Here is a 24,274-nt window from a genome sequence, read left to right on the forward strand (position 1 = left end):
TGTAATATGATGCTAATATTAAGTACATCCGAGAGCCCTCTCATCTTATGTGTAAACTTATTGTTATGTGTAAATGCGTGCCGTGGGAAAGAAGGCACTCCTACACCAATGGAATATCGTTGCTGTATTCAAAACAAGCACCACTCTCCAGGATTGTGAGAGTTAGGATCTATTTCCACCCATCTGTCTCAGAGACAGGGACGCCCACTGAACCAGTGCTCGCTCCGTACCAGAACAGACGTCCCTCTAGATGTTTGCTGATTCTAGTTTCCACCCCCACTGATGGAGGCCATGGCTCACCAGCTGACTTAGAGGCCTCCGCTAGCTTCCAGGCTCCTATAGTGACAACATGGTGTTGCTTCTGTATGCACGGCAACTGGTGGATGACTCAAAATAAGTCTTTTTTCATTCTAGTTTCAAACTTCTCATAGGCAACCAAAAGATATTTACACAGAGGCACGTCTTTGTTATTCTTTTCCAGAAACCATCCCTCTAACCTAAAAATAGGCACGTATTGAGCACTGGTAATATTCAAACTGGATCCAGAGTTTAGAATTTTGTATTCAAAGTATAAAATTCCTGGTTAAAATGTCAAGAAATCCAAAACCTCTAGTTATAATTTATCGTGTACTGAATCTTCTGGAAAATTCCGTGATAGGACGCAAAATTGGGCTGGGAAGTGGCAGTTGGAGTTCAACCCAGATAAGTGTGAGGTGGTTCATTTTGGTAGGTCAAGTATGATGGCAGAATATAGCATTAATGGTAAGACTCTTGGCAGTGTGGAGGATCAGAGGGATCTTGGGGTCTGAGTCCATAGGACACTCAAAGCTGCTGCACAGGTTGACTGCGTGGTTAAGAAGGTATATGGTGCATTGAACTTCATTGAATGTGGGATTGAGTTTACGAGCTGAAAGGTAATGTTACAGCAGTATAGGACCCTGGTCAGACTCTACTTGGAGTACTGTGCTCAGTTCTGGTCACCTCACTACAGGAAGGATGTGGAAACTATAGAAATGGTGCAGAGGAGATTTACGAGGATGTTGCCTGGATTGGGGATCATGTCTTATGACAATAGGTTGAGTGAACTCAGCATTTTCTCCTTGGAGCGGCAGAGGATGAGAGGTGACCTGATGGAGGTGTATAAGATGTTGAAAGGCATTGATCATGTGGATAGTCAGAGGCTTTTTCCCAGGGCAGAAATGGCTAGCACGAGAGGGCGCAGTTTTAAGGTGTTTGTAAGTAGGTACAGAGGAAATGTCGGGGTAAGTTTTTTTATGCAGAGAGTGGTGAGTGTGTGGAATGGGCTGCCGGTGGATACAATAGGGTCTTTTAAGGTACATGGAGTTCAGAAAAATAGAGGGCTATGGGTAACCCTAGGTAATTTCTAAAGTAAGTACATGTTCGGTGCAGCATTGTGGCCCGAAGGGCCTGTATTGAGCTGTAGGTTTTCTATGTATCTATGTTTGTCAGCCATTTGGAAGCAAATTAATTTTATAAATCATTTAATAGCCTAATACAGTAACAATAATAGGAGTCCTGATGTAGGCCTGAAATGGTGTCTGTTTATTCCTTTCCATAGATGCTGCCTGACCTGCTGACTTCCCCCAGCATTTTGTGTATGTTACTCTGGATTTCCAGCACCTGCAGAACCTCCTGTACAGTTATTTACAATAATTATAACCCTCCTTCTCCCACAGGACTTACCCGGAGCAGGTGGTGTACAGAAAACTACTTCCTTGCTGTAGTCACTGTAATTCAAATTCTTACACCCTTTCACTCTGAAGACGTAACTGCTGTTGGTGTCGAGGTTGGAGACGACTTGACTTGTTTCACTCACATCCTCGGTGGACTGCCAGACACAGTCTCCATCTTGATCAATTTTCCTATATTCCAGTTTATAGTGGTCTGCACGAGGGGTTCCGCTGGGCTGCTGCCAACAGATGATTCCTTCATCGTACAGTCGACTTTGCTTCTGATCAATAACTGGTGCCTCTGGAACTGAAAGGCAAGGCATGTTTCGTTATTCCACAGATTGTTCCCTACACCACATCACAGTGACCCACTCCTACTCCTGCAACAGCATCTCCATGAAATAAAGGGCAATTAGGGAAGAGCTACAAAAGTTGTCCTTGACAGAAAAACCCACATCTCAAAAAGTTTAGTAGATATTATACACTCAGTGGCTACTTTATTAGGTATACTTGTACACCTGCTTCTTAATGCAATTCTCTAATCAGCCAACACATAGCAGCCACTCAATGCGCAAGTGCATACAGGCCTAGTCAGCAGGTTCAGTTGCTGTTCAGACCAGATTATCAGAATGGGGGAGAAGTGTGATCCAAGTGCCTTTGACAGCGGAATGATTGTTGGTGCCAGACAGGGTGGTTTGAGTATCTCAGAAACTGCTGATCTCCTGGGATTTTTTGCTCACAACAGTCTCCAGGGTTTACAGAGAATGGCGCAAAGTAAACAGAACGAGGAACATCCAGTAAGCGGAAGTTCTGTGGGCGAAAATGCCTTGTTGGTGAGAGAGGTCAGAGGAGAGTGGCCAGACTGGTTCAAGCTGACAGGAAGGAGACAATAACTCAAACAACCACAATACAACTGTGGTGTGCAGCAGAGCATCTCTGAATGCACAATGTGTCAAATCTTTTTTCTAATATAATTTTTATTGAGTTTTCGAAGTGATTACATAGAATAATAATATCTACCCTTCCCCCCTCCCCTTAACCCTTCCCCCTGATATATACCCCTACCTGAAAAAAAAAGAAAAAGAAAGAAGAACTGCCTGGATAGTGGAAGGGTTCCACATGCTCCATGGGATTCAAAATAAATTTAATATATTTATTTATTACTTTCCCCAAGGGACCAACATCTTTATCATCGGAGCAACTAAATATGCCATCCTATCTTTTGTAAATAAGGGCGCCAAATATTCAAAAGTGTATCATATTTATCTCTTAAATTATAAGTAATTTTTTCCAGTGGAATACAACTAGAAATTTCACTATTCCAACGATTTATACTTAAATACGAATCCGATTTCCAAGTAACTGCTATAGCCTTCTTGGCTACTGCCAATGCAATTTTTATAAACATGTCGAATCTTGAAGTGGATGGACTAAGGCAGCAGTAGACCATGAACATACACTCAGTGGCCACTTTATATATTGAAGTTTATATACAGTTTACACACACACATAATACATAAGTATATGTGATCTGTAATTATATTTAGTTTCTGAAAATCAATATATTTTTTCTTAGCAATTGCATTAAATGAGACATTTTCTGAGACCAGCATGTACAACGCAATTCTGTGAATGCTTAAAGATAATTAAAATGTTTTGGAACACTTCAATCTAAAGCTGCATAGCATTCAGTTCTATTGGTTTCATCAATATTAAATTGGAAAAGCAATTTGTAAAATGGCGAGATTTAAAATCTGGATTGCATAAATGAAATAAAAACAAATTCAATTAAAGAGACCGGAGCTCGGGAAAGCACATCAGTATTCATCAGACAGAGCAAATGTAACTAGTTTCAGAAGATAAATTAGTGCTCAAGGTTAACAAGTGGAACACAAAGAGCTTCCTTTACTCTATGCCAACATTTCAGTGGGCACATTTACTAAATGGCACGGTAATAATTGATTCTGACACAGAAAGCTTTGATGCTGACTGTGATTCGTGGTTTACACAGAATTTCCTGTAGAATGGATTCTGATGGGTCTGGTTAAATGAAAAAGCCTTGTGTCTAATAACCACCTGATGAAGAAGATGCGTATCTGCTGAATGATAGTAGCAGAAGCAGACCCATTCATTCACTTTACACACATTGTGTTGGTATTGTTTATACCACTGATCAGTAAAGATGGGTCATCCTCACCAGCGTGTGTATACTGAACCAGACAAAACTAAGATTAAGAATCACGAGTGGTAAGTATTAATCCAAACACTACAATGATGGCATGGCATGACATGAGTTTAAACAGGGTGCAGATCCATTGTAGGGACATTGCTCCGATATGTTGCAGAAACGCTGTGACAGGTATCAGTACAATGGACAAGTGCCACTTACACACCACAGGCTGGGTAATCAGGCTTAAAGCAGTGTTGAAAAGGATGGTCATCTCCCTGCTGACCACAAAGTCAGGAACTTCAGAGAAAAATCAACAACATTCAATACCAGGAGCAAGTCAATGGTTGAATGGTTACTAGGGCAACATCCTTACTTAAAGGAGCCTTCTCTGTGTGCCATGGAATCCAGCACTCCCTCCCACTGTTATTTATAACAGTCTTCATTATCCAGTATCAGCTGGCTTTACCACATTGTTACCTATCTTGACATCAACAATCATCTCTTAGAACAGAGAACACAACAGCACCTTTTAACCTACTCTAATGTCAATCTAACCCTTCCCTCCCCAATAGCTCTCCATTTTTCTTTCATCTATGCGCCTATCAAGAGTTTCTTAGTCATAGTCATACTTTATTGACCCCGGGGGAAATTGGTTTTCATTACAGTTGCACCATAAATAATAAATAGCAATAGAACCATAAATAGTTAAATAGTAATATGTAAATTATGCCAGTAAATTATGAAATAAATGTCCCTAATGGATCTGCTTGCACCACCACCCCAAGCAGGATGCTCCACACACCCACCACTCTCCAGAAATAGCTCAACTCTGACGTCCCCCACATACTTTCTTCCAATCACAAAATTATGCCCCCTTGTATTAATTCCATCCTGGGGAAAAGTCTATGGTTGTCCACTCTAACCATGCCTCTTTTCATCTAGTACACCTCTATCAAGTCACCTTTCATCCTCCTTCACTCAAAACAGAAAAGCTCTTGCTTACTCAACCTATTTTCATAAGATATCCTCTCCAATCCAGGAAGCATCCTGGTAAGCCACCTCTGAACCCCTCTCTAAAGCTTCCATGCCCTTCCTATAATGAGGTGACCTGAAATATACACAATATTCCAAGTGTGGTCTAAGCAGAATTTTATAGAGCTGCAATATTACTTCACGGCTCTTGAACTCAATCCTCCAACTAATGAAAGTCAACACACCATACACCTTCTTAACAACACTAGCAGCTTGTACAGTAACTCTGAGGGATCTATGGACATGAACCCCAAGATCCCTCTGTTCCTCCACACTAAGAATCTTGCCATTAATCCTGTACTCTGCCTTCAAATTAGACCTTCCAAAGTTCACACTTCACACTTTTTCTGGTTGAACTCCATCTACCTCTTCTCAGGCCACCTCTGCACCCAGGACATCTTTAGAAAGTGGTGTCTCAGAATGGTAGCATACTTTATTTAGGACCTCCAGCACCCAGGGCATGCCCTTTTCTCACTGTTACCATCAGGTAGGAGGTACAGAAACCTGAAGGCACACACTCAGCGATTCAGGAACAGCTTCTTCCCCTCCGCCATCCGATTCCTAAATGGACATTGAATCTTCGGACTTTTTTTTTAATATACAGTATTTCTGTTTTTTTTCACATTTTTTTTATTTATTCAATATACGTAATTGATTTACTTGTTTAATTATTATTATTTTTTTATTTATTATTATTTTTCTCCACTAGATTATGTATTGCTGCTGTTAACAAATTTCACGTCACATACCGGTGATAATAAACCTGATTCTGATTCTATCAATATCCCATTGTAACCTACAGCCTCCTGTACTATCTACAATACCATCAAACTTTGTGTAATCTCTTTTCCTCTTTCATATCATTTCTTTTCCAATCCAGCAGTCATCTTACTGATCCCTTAATCCCCCACCCCCCACCATTATTTCCTTGAAAGCCTGATATCTCTTGCCCGGTCATCTCGCGCTTTCACTTGCTAGTCCCCTTCCCAACCCACCCAAGATCTCCTCCCACCACCACACACATGCATTATGCGTTATGCGATCACCACCTACTTCTGCTTCCACCCAGTCGCCCCTATTCTTCCCCCACCTCTCCAATGGTCTCAATGAAACCCAGTCTGCAACCTTCCCCACCCCATCCTTCTTCCCCAACACAGTGCGTGATTACAGAGACACAGCTCACTAACCAGGTTGCGTGCAAACCTGGAGACAATGGCTCCAATACGTATAACTCTTCAGCCAACATGCTGTTTATGTTTTGGACCCTTGTGGATCCTTTTGAATGAGTGGAATACTTGCCCAGGACACTACCAAAACATGTAAATAAGAGTTGAGGAATTCCTAACCACCCTTGTCTCAGAAAAAGCAAAAACAGTCTAAGCCATCACCTCTGCTACATTTGCTTATTATGGCAGCTGGAGTTAAGTCCCTGTGATAGTTCAATAGACTCAGCTGTAATTTTGGTAAAATAACAGACAATTTACACACAATAATCTCCAATCAAGAGCAGGAGATAATGATCAGATAAACCACTTTAGTGATACCAAAACAAAATACAGAGCATGCTGGGGGTCTCAATAAAAAAAACAAAAAACAGAAAATACTAAACAAGTCATTAAGTCAGGAGCATCAATTCTCTTTCTCCCTCCACAGATACCCGAGAGTGCTCTCTATTTGAGTTGAAATTCACAGCGTTTCAGTTTATGACCCTTGGCTTAAGGACTAAATATTAGCCAGACAGCAACAGTTCATAAGCTAACATTTCACATCATATTCTAACTATGCAAAGTTCAAAGTAAATTTATTATCAAAGTACATATGTGTCACCATATACAACTCTTAGATTAATGTTCTTGCAGGCAATCACAGTAAATACAAAGAAACACAATAGAATCAGTGAAAAATTGCACACAAAGACAGACAAACAACCAATGTGCAAATGACAACAAACTGTGCACATAAAAAAAGAAAAAATAAAAAAAAACAAATAAGCAATAAATATCAAGGACATGAGATGAAGAGTCTTTGAAAGTGAGTCCAGAGGTTGTGGGAACAGTTCAGAGACGTGGTGAGTGAAGATGAGTGAAGTCATCCCCTCTGGTTGGAGGCTGAAAGTTGAGGGGCAACAACTGTTTCTGAACCTGGAGGTGTGGATCTTGAGGCTCCTGTACCTCCTTTTTGATGGCAGCAGCAAGTAGAGAGCATAGCCAGGATGGTGGGGGTCCTTGATGATGGATGCCGTTTTCCTGCATTAGCACTCCATGTAAATGTGCTCAATATCGAAGTAAGCTTTACTCATGATGGACTGGGTTGTGTACACTACTTTTTGTAGGATTTTCCATTCAAGAGCATTGGTGTCTACATACCAGGCTGTGATGCAACCAGTCAGTATACTCTCCACCACCCATCTATAGAGGGTTTTCAAAGTTTTAGAAGACATGCCAAATCTTCACAACCTTCTAAGAAAGCAGAGGTGCTGTTGTGCTTTCCTTGTAATGGCCCTTACGTGCGTGAATCAGGACAGATCCTCTGAAATGATAACACTGAGGAACTCTCCACTTCTGATTCCCCAGTGAGGACTGACTCATGATCCTCTAGTTTCCTCCTCCTGTAGTCAATAATCAGCTTCTTGGTATTGCTGACATTGAGTAAGAGGTTGTTGTAATGGCACCACTCAGCCAGATTTTCATTCTCCTTCCTATATGCTCATTTGTCACCACCTTTGATCCAGCCAACGACAGTGGTGTCATCAGCAAACTTAATTACGGCATTGGAGCTATGCTTAGCCTCATAGTCACGAGTATAAAGTGAGTAGAGCAGAGGCTAAGCACGGAACCTCGTGGAGGAGATGTTGTTCCCAATCCGAACTGACTGGGGAAGTCAAGGATCCAGTTGCACAAGGTATTAAGGCCTAGGTCCTGAAGCTTATTGATTAGTTTTGAGATGTTAGTAGTATTGAATGCTGAGTTTTAGTCTATAAAGAGCATCCTGATGCATGCATCTTCCCTGTCCAGATGTTCCAGGGTTGAGTAAAGAGCCAGTGAAATGGCATCTGCTGTTGACCAGTTGTGACAGAAGGCAAACGAGCGGATCCACACCAGCAGCTTGGCAACAAATCAGTCATGTGAAGTACTTGACCTCCGAGATTTGATTTTACTACAGTAAGGATATCACTACAAATCGAACACATAAAATATGAGAAACTTGGAAACTACCATCGAAGTTTAAGGTTATCTTAAAAGAATGATCCCAGGGCATTAATAATTTTTTTCCCCGATCAATAATGTGTTACATGAGAGCCTTTCTATTTGTGAATTCCAACAGCAGAGGCACAAATTCAGCTGAGTAACATCCTGCATTAGCAGCACCTATTTCTACAGAGACTGACACTGGACTAAAAGCCCCATTTATCATCACCCTTAACACAGTTATTGATCCATTACAAGCAAGTGAAGCTGGCCATTAAGCTACCCACAGACTGCTAGAGTCTTCAGTGATTTCAATAGAAATAACATGGTAATATTTATTCCACTGGTAGCAAACACAGATTGTTTTAAGTGAGCCTGCAGCCAGCAAGATTGGATTTAACTCAAAGCAAGCCAGCATCAAGGAAGTGTCTGCCTGAACTCCAGAGCGGCCTTCACCTGCAAAATGGACCAAATTTTCTATCCCTGCATGCCAAAAGAAAGAACAGAGCTTGATAAAGAAAATTTTAAAACCAACTGCAAACTGAATGACCTGTAAAGTAATTAGTTCACATGGAGACACAGACAAGACCAACTCAAGGACATAAAGACCCAGCTCAAGGACAGAGTCTGAAAGGACAGCAGATACAGTACTCAAGGTGTTGTATCTAAATGTGCGTGGTATAAGAAATAAGGTGCTTGATCTTGTTGCAGTATTACAGATTGCCAGGTACAATCTTGTAGCTATCACTGAATCATAGCTGAAGGATGGTTGTAGTTGGGAGCGGAATCTCCAAGGTTACCCGTTATATCAGAGGGATAGGAAGGTGGGCAGAGGGGATGGTGTGGCTCCACTGGCAAAGAATGGCATCAAATCAGTAGAAAGATGTGACATAGGATCAGAAGATGTTGAATCCTTGTGGGTTGAGTTAAGAAACTGCAAGGGTAAAAGGACATTGATGTCAGTTGTATACAGGCCTCCCAACAGTGGCTGGGAGGTGGGCCACAGGTTACAAGAAATAGAAAAGGTGTGTCAAAAGGGCAATGTTATGGGAGAGTATAACATGCAGATCGATTGGGAAAATCAGGTTGGCAATGGATCTCAAGAAAGTGAGTTTGTTGAATGCCTGAGAGATAGCTTTTTAGTGCAGCTTGTCATTGAGCCTACTAGGGGATCAGCTATACTGGATTGGGTGTTACGTAATGAACCAGAGGCGATTAGGGAGCTTAAGGTAAAAGAACCCTTAGGAACCTGTGATCCCAATATGATTGTGTTCAACTTGAAATCTGATAGGGAGGAAGTAAAGTCTGATGTAGCGGTATTGCAGTGGAGTAAGGGAAATTACAGTGGTATGAGAGAGGAGGTGGCCAAAGTAAATTGGAAGGAGCTGCTGGCAGGGATGTCAGCAGAGCAGCAATGGTGAGCGTTTCTGGGAAAAATGAGGAAGGTGCAGGACATGTGTATTCCAAAAATGAAGAAATGCTCAAATGGTAAAATAGTACAACTGTAGCTGACAAAGGAAGTCAAAGCTATGGTAAAAGCAAAAGAAAGGGGAATACAACAAAGCAAAAATTAGTGGGAAGATAGAGGATTGGGAAGTTTTTAAAAACCTACAGAGAGCAACTAAAAAAATCATTAGAAGGGAAAAGATTAAATATGAAAGCAAGCTAGCAAGTAATATCAAAGTGGATAGTAAAAGATTTTTCAAGTATGTTAGAAATAAAAGAGAAATGAGAGTGGATATAGGACCGCTAGAAAATGAGGCAGGAGAAATAATAACAGGGGACAAGGCAATGGCTGCTGAATTAAATGGGTATTTTGTGTCAGTCTTCACTGTGGAAGACACTAGCAGTGTGCCTGATGTTGTAGTGTGAGGGAAGAGAAGTGGGTACAGCCTCTGTTACAAGGGAGAAGGTGCTCAAAAAGCTGAAAGACCTAAGGGTACATAAGTCACCTGGACCAGATGAACTGCACCCTAGGGTTCCGAAAGAGGTAGTTAGAGATTGTGGTGGCATTAGAAATGATCTTTCAAAAATCATTGGACTCTGGCATGGTGCCAGAGGACTGGAATTTCACTCTTTAAGAAGGGAGGAAGGCAGCAGAAAGGAAATTATAGACCTGTTAGCCTGACCTCAATGGTTGGGATGATGTTAGAGTCAATTGTTAAGGATGAGGTGATGGAGTACTTGGAGACACAGGACAAAATAGTACAAAGTCAACATAGCTTCCTTCAGGGAAAATCCTGCCTGACGAATCTGTCAGAATTCTTTGAAGAAATTACAAGTAGAATAGATAAAAGGGATGCAATGGATGTTGTATATTTAGACTTTCAGAAGGCCTTTGACAAGGTGCCACACATAAGGCTGCTTGCCAAGTTAAGAGCCCATGGTATTACTGGGAAGTTACTAACATGGTTAGACCATTGGCTGATTGGTAGGAGGCAACCAGTGGGAATAAAAGGATCCTTTTCTGGTTGGCTGCCGATGACTAGTGATATTCTGCAGGGGTTGATGTTGGGACCACCTCTTTTTATGCTTTATATAAATGATTTCGATGATGGAATAGATGGCTTTGTTGCCAAGTTTGCAGATGATACAAAGATTGGTGGAGGGGCAGGTAGTGTTGAGGAAACAAGTAGAATGCAGAAGGACTTACACAGATTAGGAGAATGGGCATGAATGTGTCAAATAAAATACAATGTTGGAAAATGCATACTCATGCTCTTTGGTAGTAGAAATAAATGTGCGGACTATTTTCTAAACAGGGTGAAAATTTGGTGGTGAGGAAGGCAAGCGTCATGTCAGCATGCACTCCAAGAGGTCTAGAATACAAGAGCAAGGATATGATGCTGAGGCTTTGTAAGGCACTGGGGAGGCCACATTTTGAGTATAGTGAACAGTTTCGGACCCCTCATCTCAGAAAAGATGTGCTGGCATTGGAAATGGTCCAGAGGAGGTTCACAAGGATGATTCCAGGAACAAAAGGGTTATCATACGAAGAACATTTGATGGCTCTGGGTTTGTACTCGCCGGAATTCAGAAGGATGAAGGGGGATCTCATTGAAACCTTCCAATTGTTGAAAGCCTAGACAGAGTAGATGTGGAAAGGATGTTTCCCATGGTGAGAGAATCTAGGACAAGAGGGCACAACCTCAGGACAGAGGGGTGCCCTTTTAAAACAGAGATGTGGAGAAATTTCTTTAGCCAAAGGGTGGTGAATTTGTTGCCACATGCAGCTGTGGAGACCAGGTTGTTGGGTGTTTTTAAGGCAGAGATTGCTATGTTCTTGATTGGACATGGCATCAAAGGTTATGGGGGGGGGGGATGGCCCAGAACTGGGGTTGAGGAGATAGACAGACAAAAGGATCAGCCATGTTTGAATGGCGGAGCAGAATCGATGGGCCAGATGGCCTAATTCCACTCCTATGTCTTATGGTCTTATAACCTATGCATGTTTCTGCATTCTCCACAATCTTCTGTATTCCAATTGCCCATGGAAATAAAAGTTCAATAAATCAAGGCACAAGTCGGTGAGATCTTCCCAGTAAACTTTCCTGCAAAAAAATTAATCTCCCAGTAGTTGTTGCCTGCTGATTTGTTATCTGCAGAGATGAGTAATTATGGGGCTATCTTCTTCTCCTCCGCCATCAGATTTCTGAATGGACAATGAACCAACCCGTGAACATGACCTCAATATCTTTTCTCTCTTTATGAACTACTTAATTGATTTAATTTTTTAAAATATCTTATTGTAATTTACAGTATTTTTATGCATTGCACTGTACTGCTGCTACAAAACAATAAATTTCGCAATACGTCAGTGTTATTAAATCAGCCTCAAATCCCTTCTAACAAATATATCACCACACATTTAAAGATTGAGCATCCAATCATTAGTTGTGCAACACAGAAACAGGCCCTGCCGTCCATAGTTTCTAGGCAAACCCTTTCGCCCGTCTACACAAATCCCATTTGGCCACATTGGTTCTGCCTCCTTCTATGCTTTGCCTGTCTAAATATCTATTAAATGTCGTAATTGTATCCGATTCCATTGCCTCCTCTGTTAGCACATTCCAAAATATAACCAGTTATGTGTGAAAAACTTCCCCTTCATATCTCCTTTAAATCACCTCCCTACAGAGGGGCAGCCAAATGTGTGCACAGTACTCTTAAGTGCAGCTTGCAACAAAACACTTGTATTCTTGTCAGAACTAACGAAAGAGAGCATGCAATTCAGAATCCGGTTTAATATCACCAGCATACGTTGTGAAATTTGTTGTTATGCAGCAGTATTTTGTAATACAGAGTAATAAAAAGTGAATTACAGCAAGTAAATAAGTTAAATTAAGTAAGTAGCGCAAGAAAGTAGAGAGGTAGTGTTCATGTGTTCAAAGTCCATTCCTGAATTACTGAGTGTGTGCCTTCAGGCTCCTGTACCTCCTTCCTGATGGTAGCAATGAGAAGATTAGATTAGATTATGAGGACACTCAGTCCTCGCTTATTGTCATTTAGAAAGCATACATGCATTAAGAAATGAGATAACAAAAAAAGGACAAACCCAAGTCTAACACTGACAAGACCACATAATTATAACATATAGTTACAGCAGTGCAAAGCAATACCATAATTTGATAAAGAGCAGACCATGGGCACGGTAAAAAGTCTCAAAGTTCCGATCGACTCCCAATAGTCCCCGATAGCAGGCAGCAGAGGGGAGAAACTCTCTCTGCCATAAACCTCCAGGCGCCGACAACTGTCGATGCATTGGAAGCACCCGACCACAGCCAACTCTGAGTCCGTCCAAAAACTTCAAGCCTCTGGCCAGCCCTTCGACACCGAGCACCATCTCTGCCGAGTGCCTCGACCCCATCCTGGCCGCCGAGCAACAAGCAAAGCCGAGGACTCGGCCTTCCCCTCCGGAGATTCTGGATCACACAGTAACAGCGGCAGCGAAAAAGGCATTTCAGAAGTTTCTCCAGATGTTCCTCCGTTCTCTCACGTCTGTCTCCATCAAATCAGGATTGTGCACAGCACCCTACTTGACAGATCACAGATATCATTCACCGGAGTGGTTGCACAAGCTGCATTGCGACACCATCTTCTCCTCTTCTCCGAGGGCATGCCCTCGGTGATGGGGGCCCTTAATGAGGTGTTGCTTCTTGAAGAATGACCTAGATGCTGGGGTGGCTCGTGCCCAAGATGGAGCTGACTGAGTTTACAACTTTCTGCAGCTTATTTCAATCCTGTGCAGTGTCCCCTCCCACCCCAAACCAGATGGTGAGGTGGCCATTTAGAATGTTCTTCACGGTACCTGTGTAGAAATTTGCCAGTGTCTTTGGTGACATAGCAAATCTCCTCAAGTGAAATACAGCCACTGTCACGCCTCCTTCGTAGCTGCATTGATAGGCTGGGCCCAGAACAGATCATCAAAGATGTTGGCACCCAGGAACTTGAAACTGCTCATCCTTCCCACCTCAGATCCCTCCATCAGGACTGGTCTCTGTGCCCTCGTCTTACCCTTCCTGAAGTCCACAATCAATTTTTTGGTCTTGTAGATGTTGAGTGTGAGGCTGTTGCTGTGACACCACTCAACTAACTGGTATATCTGACTCCTGTACACCTTCTTGTCACCATCTGAAGTCCTGCCAATAGTTGTGACGTCAGCTAATTTATAGATGGCATTTGGGCTGTGCCTAGCCACACAGTACGTGGGTGGGGAGAGAGTAGAGCAGTGGGCTAAGCACACATCCCTGAGGTGTGCCAGGGTTGATTAACAGCAAGGTGGAGGTGTTATATCCGATGTGCTCAGACTATGGTCTTCCAGGGAGGAAGTCGAGTATCCAGTTGCAGGAGGAAGTACAGAGGCCCAGGTTTCGATCAGACCTGTAGGAATGATGGTGTTAAACACTGAGCTGTGATCAATAAACAGCATCCTGCCATGGGTATTTGGGTTGTCCAGGTGACCCTAGGCTGCGTGAAGAGCCACTGAGATCATATCCGCGGTAGACCTATTGTGGTGTACGGAGTCTTTCTCTTTTATATGTTAAATTTAAAATGGCAATAAGCAAATTACAGTGGGTCCAGGTCCTTGCTGAGGCAGGAGTTGATTCTGGCCATGACCAACCTCTCAAAGCACTTCATCGCCATAGATGTGCATGTGCGTGCTACTGGACGACAGTCATTAAGGCAGCTCAGCCTTCTCTTCCTGGGCAGAGGTATGATTATTGTCCTTTTGAAACAGGTAGGAACTTCTGACTGTAATAATGAGAGATTGAAAATGGCTTTGAACACACCCACCAGTTCACTGGCAGGTTTTCAGATCCCAACCAAGCACCCCATCGGGGGCTTGTCACCTTGTGAAAGTTCACCCTCATGAAAGGTGATCTGATGATGGCCTCCGAGACAGACATTACTGGCTCGCTGGGTGCTGCAGGGATCCTCAAAGCTGTAGATTTACTCTCCCTTTCAAAGCGAGCATAAAAGGCATTGAGTTTATCTGGGAGTGAAGCTCCACAGCCATTCATGGTGTTAGGTTTCGCTTTGTTGGAAGTAATGGCTTGCAAACCCTGCCAGAGTTGACATGCACACGATTCCGCCTGCAATCTCATTCAGAACTGTTCTCTTACTCTTCTGTAAGTTGCACATGGCCTTTTTGTATCGACCTGCATCACCAGACTTGAATGCCACAGATCTAGCCCTCAGCAGTCTACGAATCTCCTGGTTCATCCACGGCATTTGATTTGGATACGTACAGTATATTCTTGTAGGCACACACTCATTCACACAGGTTTTAGTGAAGTCAGTGACAACTGTGGCGTGAAGATGAATCCCTGAATTTGGTCCAGTCCGTCGACTCAAAGCAGTTCTCTAAGTGCTCCTGAGCCTCTCTTGCCCACACCTTCTTAGTCCTCACTATTGCCTTTACACTGCTCTATCACCCCACACTGCCACTTGCAGGGAACAATGAATGAATTCCAAGGTCATTATTATTATTGATGGTATTTCTATCTCTGTGATGTCACCCTTAAACTGTTCCCATTCACTTACTGACAGGATAACCTGGTTTACAGCTGATCACCATGGTCACACTGGTTTTACACTTTTCTGCCCCATCCTCCATGAAGATCAAGTTTCTTCTGACTGCCAGTTCTGATTAAGGTCTTTGACCTGGCATATTAATTTCTCTTCTCACAGCTGCAACCTGGCCAACTAAGTATTTCCAGTAATTTCTATTTTTGTTTCAGATTTCCAGTGTCTGCAGTTTTTTTTGGTATATTCGCAGTGTAAGGTAAATCTAGAGAGGAAAGGTAATATAATTACACACTACTTTGTGGTACATTATAATACTGGTAGCTTTTATAATGTGATGTGATATTATTTGTAGCGCATGCATTTATATTATTTGTGGCATTTACTTCCAATGAAGAATGAAAAACTGGTCTGGTTGAGACTACACTGTGAGCCCTGCAGAGGCGACTTCAGACCAAACATCAAAGCCAACTACGTGCACAGGGTGAGGCATGAACCATATAGGTAGATGGGAAGATGTCAATGAAGAACTTGATACCATTTCAGTCAAAAACTTTATGACTCCTCATTGAAAATCCTATTATTTTGACCGAGATTTAGTGTCCTGGAATACTTCAATAGTTGGCTCAACTACGACCTCTGGTTTACCAGCTGTCAAAGTTTTGAAATCCCCTGAACATCTGTCATTCACAAATACTGAAAAAATGAATCAAATACATTCAAAATTAATCAAAATATTTAAAAACTTAAACAAAATCAATAATGCACTCAAATAAATAATTATAAAAATCTAGAAAACACTTAAATTCTGAATTACTTCAAAAGAAAAAGCTGCAATTACCTGAAGCTAACCAGCCACCCGGTGAGACGAGTCTTTGAGCCTGTGGAAGGTCTATCATAAATAACACAGGTTCAGTACAGAGATTTCCTCTGGGAAATAGCAGGACATTAGCGTTTCATCTCTAGACTCCACGAGGAGTCCAATGACAAAACATGGTCATAGGTCATAATTACAATGCAAGGAGTTTTCAGGAGGTCGTTGTGTGAGGGGCCCTCAGAAGTGATTTCGATGTGAAAGTGGCCCTCCGGACAAAATGTGCCTCACTGCTGTAATTCCATTCTCTGTCTGGTGGTGGCACTCTATCATCACCACTGCTGGGAGGCTATAATTAGATGTGACAAGTCTACATTCACAATTCCTCATATTAACAAGGCAATAAGGATTCACAATGAACGTTGGACATTGTTACTCCAACGTGGCTTGCTTGAATTATTTACCACTCATAATCTCTATTTCACATGATTCAGGCTTAGTCTTCACTTGCAGTGTGGAATGCCAAACAGTAGCGAATTAATACAAATAGATTTAAATGATTTGTGATTTGATTATTGCGTATGAAAGTAAAACAATGAGCCAGAGAATTGGCAGAGCTTCCTATCCAATAGTCTCCTGTCTCCAATCTTTTGTGTGATTTCATCATCAGATGAAACCAAGAGGAGACAGAAGGGAAAGTGATGGATAAATGAATGTGGGCTTTAATAAAGGAATCTTGACCTGTGGATTGAAGGATTGAAGGCTACATGATGCATTATCCTCTATTTTCACCTTAAATATTGGAATAAAGTTAATGGCATTAGAGTTTGCTGACAAATAGAGGCAGCAGCAGATATTGGACGACAATGAAAGGTTTGCTGGAGTCTGGAACACAAGTTAGCAGAATGAACAATTTTCTGACAAATGCAGTTCAGTTTGCAGTCGTATACTCTGCAATGAAATATACCCCTAATAGGAAGAATTCTTGAGCTACTCTAAGAGATTTTGGGAAGATCTGAACTCATAAAAGATAAAATAAGGATCAGAAACTTGCCACTAGGTACAAAGTTCTGTCTTTCCCACTAACTGCATCGACTGCTCGACTAAGAGGATATGTCTTATTTGCTGTTTCCAATCCAATGGAAAGACTGAGATCAACACCAATCTCTTGAAAGTATTGGGGAAAGTTCATCCTGTGCAGTACATTGAAGAGCCCAATCAGGGTCAATGTGTTGGGGTCTGTCCCAGCTGATATTTCCAACCAAGTAACCACCGTAGTTCTACAATTGCTGGGCAGCTTCCAATTCCATTGGATTTCTGTTCTGAATCTGAAATAATTCCATGCTAACACGAGGAAATCTGAAGACGCTGGAATTTCAAGCAACACACAAAAAAGTTGCTGGTGAACGCAGCAGGTCAGGCTGCATCTCTAGGAAGAGGTACAGTTGATGTTTCAGGCCGAGACCCTTCGTCAGGACTAACTGAAAGAAGAGCTAGTAAGAGATTTGAAAGTGGGAGGGGGAGGGGGAGATCCAAAATGATAGGAGAAGACAGGAGGGGGAGGGATGGAGCCAAGAGCTGGACAGGTGATTGGCAAAAGGGATATGAGAGGATCAAGGGACAGGAGGCCTAGGGAGAAAGAAAAGGGGGGGGGGAACAGCCCAGAGGATGGGCAAGGGGTATAGTGAGAGGGACAGAGGGAGAAAAAGGAGAGAGAGAGAAAAAGAATGTGTGTACATAAATAAATAACAGATGGGGTAAGAGGGGGAGGTGGGGCATTAGCGGAAGTTAGAGAAGTCAATGTTCATGCCATCAGGTTGGAGGCTACCCAGATGGAATATAAGATGTTGTTCCTCCAACCTGAGTGTGGCTTCATCTTGACAGTAGAGGAGGCTGTGGAGAGACATATCAGAATGGGAATGGGACAGGGAATTAAAATGTGTGGCCACTGGGAGATCCTGCTTTTTCTGGCGGACAGAGCACAAGTAGTTCAGCAAAACGATCTCCCAGTCTGCCTCGAGTCTCGCCAATATAGAGAAGGCCCCATTGGCAGCACCGGACACAGTATATCACCCCAGCCGACTCACAGGTGAAGTGTCGCCTCACCTGGAAGGACTGTCTGGGGCTCTGAATGGTGGTGAGTGTAAGGGCATGTGTAGCACTTGTTCTGCTTACAAGGATAAGTTCCGGGAGGGAGATTGGTGGGTTCCATGCTAGCATAGCGGATGGCACTCCACTTTACAGTACAAGCGACTCGGGTTCAATTCTTGCCGCTGTAAGGAGTTTGTATGTTCTCCGTGACCGTGTGGGTTTCCTCCAGGTGCTTCGATTTCTGCTCACAATCCAAAGACGTTCTGGTTGGTAGGTTAATTGGTCATTTTAAGTTGTCCCCCGATTAAATCGGGGGAGTGCTGGGTGGTGTGGCTCCAAGAGCCTGAAAGGCCTAGTCTGTGTTGTATCTCAATAAATAAATTAATTAATTGATTAAATGTAGCAATGTGTGGCTGATGATCATAAAGTTATACCATAGTAAAAATACTCAGTGTTGGTTGTTTGGAACAACTGGGATCTTAAATTATCTGGATTGTAGCAATGAAATAACTTCTATCCTCATCAAGTACCAATTAACCAATAAATGTGGATCAGATACTCTGTTAATGAGCTGACCTGCTACCACTGAAGGAGATCAGATTCCACCTGGATCAATGGATGAAGTGAATCTGATCTCTGATGTATATGTGATACCCGCTGGTGGTAAATCATTTAGTGTGATGGCCTCCCACATGACTACATTGTAGCTTAAAGTACAAAGCAGAGGAATTGCTCTCAATCTGACACTGAAACACTTTGACACACAATTTTCTGCCAAGCCGACAGTGATGCTAATGGCACTCTGTGACATCAGGCAAGGCCAGATGTAGAGTTAAATGCAAATATCCAAAATGTGTCAGCTGGCTTCCCATCTGCAGTCAGGCTCACCACTCACATGGATTGAACAGAGTGAGATGGAGCCATATTCAGTCGGGAGGAAAGGAACTGTGGGCAGTTTGAGCTCCAACTCCAACTGCAACTGCTATCATTTAGGATCATTTAAGGCAAAGCGTCTTTGGACTGGATCAGACGTTGGGAGTCAGCTTTGGTAGGTTCTTTGGCAGTGTTCATTAAGCCATGTTTTTACTTCCCAAATTGATCACCCACTCGTAGAAGTGAGACTCTATAGAAGCAAGTGGAAAGGACAGATGGATATCCTGTACTTAAGCCGTCTCACCGATTGATTGATCAAAGTGGTAAAACACACACAGTTCACATGTTACATTATGGCTGGAGCTTGTGATATACACAGAAACTAAACACTTGAATGGATTCACCGAAGTAGAATTCACTGAACTACAAAGTGTAGCAGTAGCAACTCCTAAATACTACTTCGATTATGCTGATGCCCACTTCCCGTGTGCAGGCCCCGGGCAGCCAGCAGCATAAGCAGGCGACTATAAATGCATCTATACTGGCAACCAGGTGGGCACCATAAGAGCAGGTTATCCCAGACCCAGATGTTGGTAGGTTACTGTAATTTGATGTCTTGTTTGAAGGTGCCTGTGTAAGACCTATTCCCAGATGGACAGAACCAGTAGGGGCCCTGTCACTAAATAATTATAGCTAATGTCCCTTTACAGTCACAACCAAAACATTCTGACAAATTAACTCAGCAAATCATATTGAAATGGAGTAAATTATTCATGGGTAATTCTTAATGGGTCTGAGGCCCACTGTGGCTTTCCTAAGAGACTCTGAGAGGGCAGAGGAATCTCAAACACTGTTAGCCTTAATCAATATGGTCCTAAATAGAACATTACAGTATGGTACAGGTCCTCCAGCCTACAATGTTGTGCCGATCTGAGAGGAGATTTGATAGAGGGGGTAAAGATAGGATAAATGCAAGCAGGCTTTTTCCCCCAGAGGTTGGGTGGGACTGCAACTAGAGGGTTAAGGGTGAAAGGTAAAAAGTTCAAGGGAAACTTCTTCACTCAGAGGGTCATGAGAGTGTGGAATTAGCTACCAGTGCAAGTCGTGCATACGAGTTTGCTTTCAATGTTTACGAGAAGTTTGGATAAGTACGTGGATGGTGGAGGTATGGAGGCCTATGATCCAGTGTACGTTGATGAAAGTAGGCAGCTTAAATGGTTCGACATCAACTCAATGGGCCAAAGGGCTTGCTTTGGTGCTGTAGTTTTCTATGACCCTGTAACCTTGTCATCTACCCTAAGATCAATCTAACCCTTCATTCCTACATAACCCACCATTTTTCTCTCATCCATCTTCAGGAGGGGAGAAGAAGATGGCGGCACGACACAGCGCACGCGGCCACTCTGAATTGATATCATATTTGTTAAATAGGGGCCGTGCACAATCCGGATTTGATGGAGACAGCCATGAGAAGCACAGAGGAACATCTGGAGAAACTTCTGAAATGCCTGCTTCGCTGCCGCTGCTACTGTGCGATCGAGAATCTCCGGCGGGGAAGGCCCCAGATCCTCGGCTTTGCCTATTGCCTGTTGCCAGGGCCGGGGTTGAAGTGCTTGGCAGAGATGGTGCTCGGTGTCGGAGGCTCTAAGTTTTCGGATGGGCTCAAAGTCGGACTGTGGTCAGGTGCTTCCAGGATGCTGCAGCGGCAAGTTTGCGACACTGGAAGCTCATGGCAGGGAGAGTTTCTCCCTTCAACCGTCTGCGTGAGATGGTGGGACTTTCAAGAGACTGAGACTTTTTTTTTTAAAACCATGCCCATGGTCTGTTCTTCATCAAATTACAGTATTGCTTTGCACTGTTGCAACTAAATGTTATAATTATGTGGTTTTTGGCAGTTTTTTTTAAGTCTTGGTTTGTCTTGTGTTTCTGTGATATCATTCTGGAGGGACAAATTGCATCATTTCTTAATGTATGCATTACTAAATGGCAATAAAAGAGGACTGCGTGTCCTCATAATCTAATCTAATCCAATCATCTAATCTAATCTAAATAAGGGTTTCTAAAATGTCCATAAAGTATCTGTTTCCATCACCACCCTGGGCAGTGTTTCATTCACCCACCACTCACTGTGTGAAAAAGAACTCACCTCTGACATCCCCCTATACTCTCGTCCAATGACCTTCAAACTATGACCCTTTTTATTAGTCATTCCTCCCTGGCAAGAAGTATGTTTACCCACTCTCTGTTTCTTATCATCTTGTCCACCTCTCAAGCAGAAGCAGTGAATGCTAGAGCTACTGCAGATCTGATGAAAGACTATTGCATCTGAAAAGTTTATTTTGTTTCTCTCTTTACTTGCTGCCTCACCCACTCAGTATCTCCAGGATTTTTTCTTTCAGGACTTGCAATAATTTTTCCACTTTTTAATGTAACCCTGCTCTTCAGCAGTAGGTCAGTCAGGTAGGTGTGGGAAAAACAGCCTTCGCTTCACCTTGCCCAATGTTAAGTAGGAGAAAATACCAGCCACCACTTTCGAGGTACTTAGAAGCATCATTCAGCAATTTCTAAAATTGTATTATTTTTGCTGCAAATTTAAGAAATGTGCATGTACGTAGAAAGTATAGATCTTTAAAAGCATGAAGCCAAACACAAAGCCATCCAATGAAGGGGTGTGTTGTTCATGTGTGTGTGAGTGTGAGTGTGAGTGTGAGTGTGAGTGTGAGTGTGAGTGTGAGTGTGAGTGTGAGTGTGAGTGTGAGTGTGAGTGTGAGTGTGAGTGTGAGTGTGAGTGTGAGTGTGAGTGTGAGTGTGAGTGTGAGTGTGAGTGTGAGTGAGCTGGGTCTTTGTTTCAGCGGGAGATGAAGGGAGAAGATGCCGGACAGACGAGGTTGTAGGACTCGACCCAGAACGGGGCCATGATCCGACAAAGACCGGGGAGATCAAAGGAGGATTGGCGAAGGCGAAACCGTGAGCTCCAACTTGTGCACAATAGACTGTTTCATTAAAATAGGCCCTTTTCTTTTTTGCTTTTTCTTTACTAACCCTTTTATTCAAATTAAGAATTATAAAGCTAAATTGTTTAATTACATAGATACATAGAAAACCTACAGCACAATACAGGCCCTTCTGCCCACAATTCTGCGCCAAACATGTACTTACTTTAGAAATTACTAGGGTTACACGTAGCCCTCTATTTTTCCAAGCTCCATGTACCTATCCAGGAGTCTCTTAAAAGACCCTATCGTATCTGCCTCCACCACCATTGCCGGCAGCCCATTCCACGCACTCACTAATCTCTGCATAAAAAACTTATCCCTGACATCTCCTCTGTACCTTCTTCCAAGCACCTTAAAACTGTGTCCTCTCATGATAGCCACCTTAGCCCTGGGAAAAAGCCTCTGACTATCCACACGATCAATGCCTCTCATCATTTTATAAACCTCTATCAGGTAACCCATCCCTCCACTTTCTCATCCAAGTCATTTATGAAAATCATGGAGTAAGGGTCCCAGAACAGATCCCTGAGGCACACCACTGTTCACCGACCTCCATGCGGAATATGACCCGTCTAAAACCACTCTTTGCCTTCTGGGCAAGCCAGTCCTGGATCCACAAAGCAATGTCCCCTTGGATCCCATGTCTCTTTACTTTCTCAATAAGCCTGGCATGGGGTACCTTATCAAATGCTTTGCTGAAATTCATATACACTACATCTACTGCTCTACCTTCATCATTGTGTTTAGTCACATCCTCAAAAAATTCAATCAGGCTCGTAAGGCACGACCTGCCTTTGACAAAGCCATGCTGACTATTCCTAATCATATTATGCCTCTCCAAATGTTCATAAATCCTGCCTCTCAAGATCTTTTCCATCAACTTACCAACCACTAAAGAATTACTGGTCTATGATTTCCTGGGCTATCTCTACTCCCTTTCTTGAATAAGGGAACAGCATCCACAACCCTCCAATTGTCCAGAACCTCTCCCGTCCCCATTGATGATGCAAAGATCATTGCCAGAGGCTCAGCAATCTCCTCCCTCGCCTCCCACATTAGCCTAGGGTACACCTCGTCCGGTCTCCGTGACTTATCCAACCTGATACTTTCCAAAAGCTCCAGCACATCCTCTTTTTTAATATCTACATGCTCAAGCTTTTCAATCTGCCGCAAGTCATCCCTACAATGCACAAATCCTTTTCCGTAGTGAATACTGAAGCAAAGTATTCATTAAGTACCACACATAAAAATTGCTGGTGAACGCAGCAGGCCAGGCAGCATCTATAGGAAGAGGTACAGTCGAAGTTTTGGGCCAAAACCCTTCGTCAGGACTAACAGAAAGAAGAGATAGTAAGAGATTTGAAAGTGGGAGGGGGAGGGGCAGATCTGAAATGGTCATTAAGTACTCATTTTAAGTACCTCTGCTATCTCCTCCGGTTCCATACACACCGTGGGATTGAGTTTAATTGTATGTGGTGTACTGTGTGTTATTTCATGGTACTGATTTGTGACAGGGTAACAAATCATGCAGCATCCACACAAACGGGGGTTTCGGGGTGGGTTCGCACCTCAATCTCACCCGTTAGGCAGGGCCAGAGATTGTCTCCCCTAGACTTAGGCTGCCGATAGAACCAGAGTGTTTCATTAGCATCAGAGTTTAAACAGAAGTTGTTTCCATAGTTTCCCTTATATGGATCTTCCCAACTTTCCAGGAGACCATAACACATAGGAGACTATCTGACCCATTCCGCTGTGGCTGATTTATTATCTCATCCTCCTGCCTTCTCCCTGTAGCCTTTGACACCCTTACCAACCAAGAACCAATCAACTTCCACGTTAAATATACCCAATGACGACTTCCACAGCTGTCTGTGGCAATGAATTCCACAGATTCACACCCTCTGGCTAAAGAAATTCCTAAGCAAACATCACATCTCTATCCTCACCAAAACCTGAATGACTTACGTTTTTCTCCTAATTCTTTATACATTTTTTCCTCCACCTGTGTCTGCTGGTTGTGTAGTGTGTATTTTAATCATCAACAGCACAAAGTTCAAAACTGTTTACTATTTAAAATAAATAGCTCAGCTGACTCACTGGCTCGAAGGATGGCGGAATGGGAAATGGGTCCAATCATACTTCAGTACTTTGGCAAAGAAAGAAGAGGAATTTTTATTGGTCATGTGGTCAGGCAGCATCTATAGATGGGAATAAACAGTCAACGTTTCAGGCTGAGACCCTTCACAGAGACTCGATGACAGGTCGCGGCCCGAAACGTCGACTGTTTATTCTCATCTATAGATGCTGCCTGACCTGCTGAGCTCCTCCAGCACATTGTGTGTATTGCTCTAGATTTCCAGCATCCGCAGTACCTCTTGTGTCTACTGTTCATC

General features: G+C 42.8%; 1 protein-coding gene across 4 annotated transcripts in view; it reads right to left on the reverse strand.

The window, feature by feature from the left end:
* trim36 (tripartite motif containing 36) overlaps nt 1–24,274 on the reverse strand; it is a 121,163-nt gene that overhangs the window by 20,013 nt on the left and 76,876 nt on the right. For 3 of the 4 annotated variants that reach the window (XM_063068659.1, XM_063068661.1, XM_063068660.1), the window contains 2 exons: nt 15,949–15,999; nt 1,705–1,998 (listed from right to left, as the gene is read on the reverse strand). In XM_063068659.1, the coding sequence (XP_062924729.1) occupies nt 1,705–1,998; nt 15,949–15,999 (345 nt within the window). The remainder of the gene's footprint in view (nt 1–1,704; nt 1,999–15,948; nt 16,000–24,274) is intronic. The other variant, XM_063068662.1, reaches the window with a different exon arrangement.

The sequence above is a fragment of the Mobula hypostoma genome, chromosome 16, assembly GCF_963921235.1.
Source record: "Mobula hypostoma chromosome 16, sMobHyp1.1, whole genome shotgun sequence".
Classification (NCBI taxonomy): Eukaryota; Metazoa; Chordata; class Chondrichthyes; order Myliobatiformes; family Myliobatidae; genus Mobula; species Mobula hypostoma.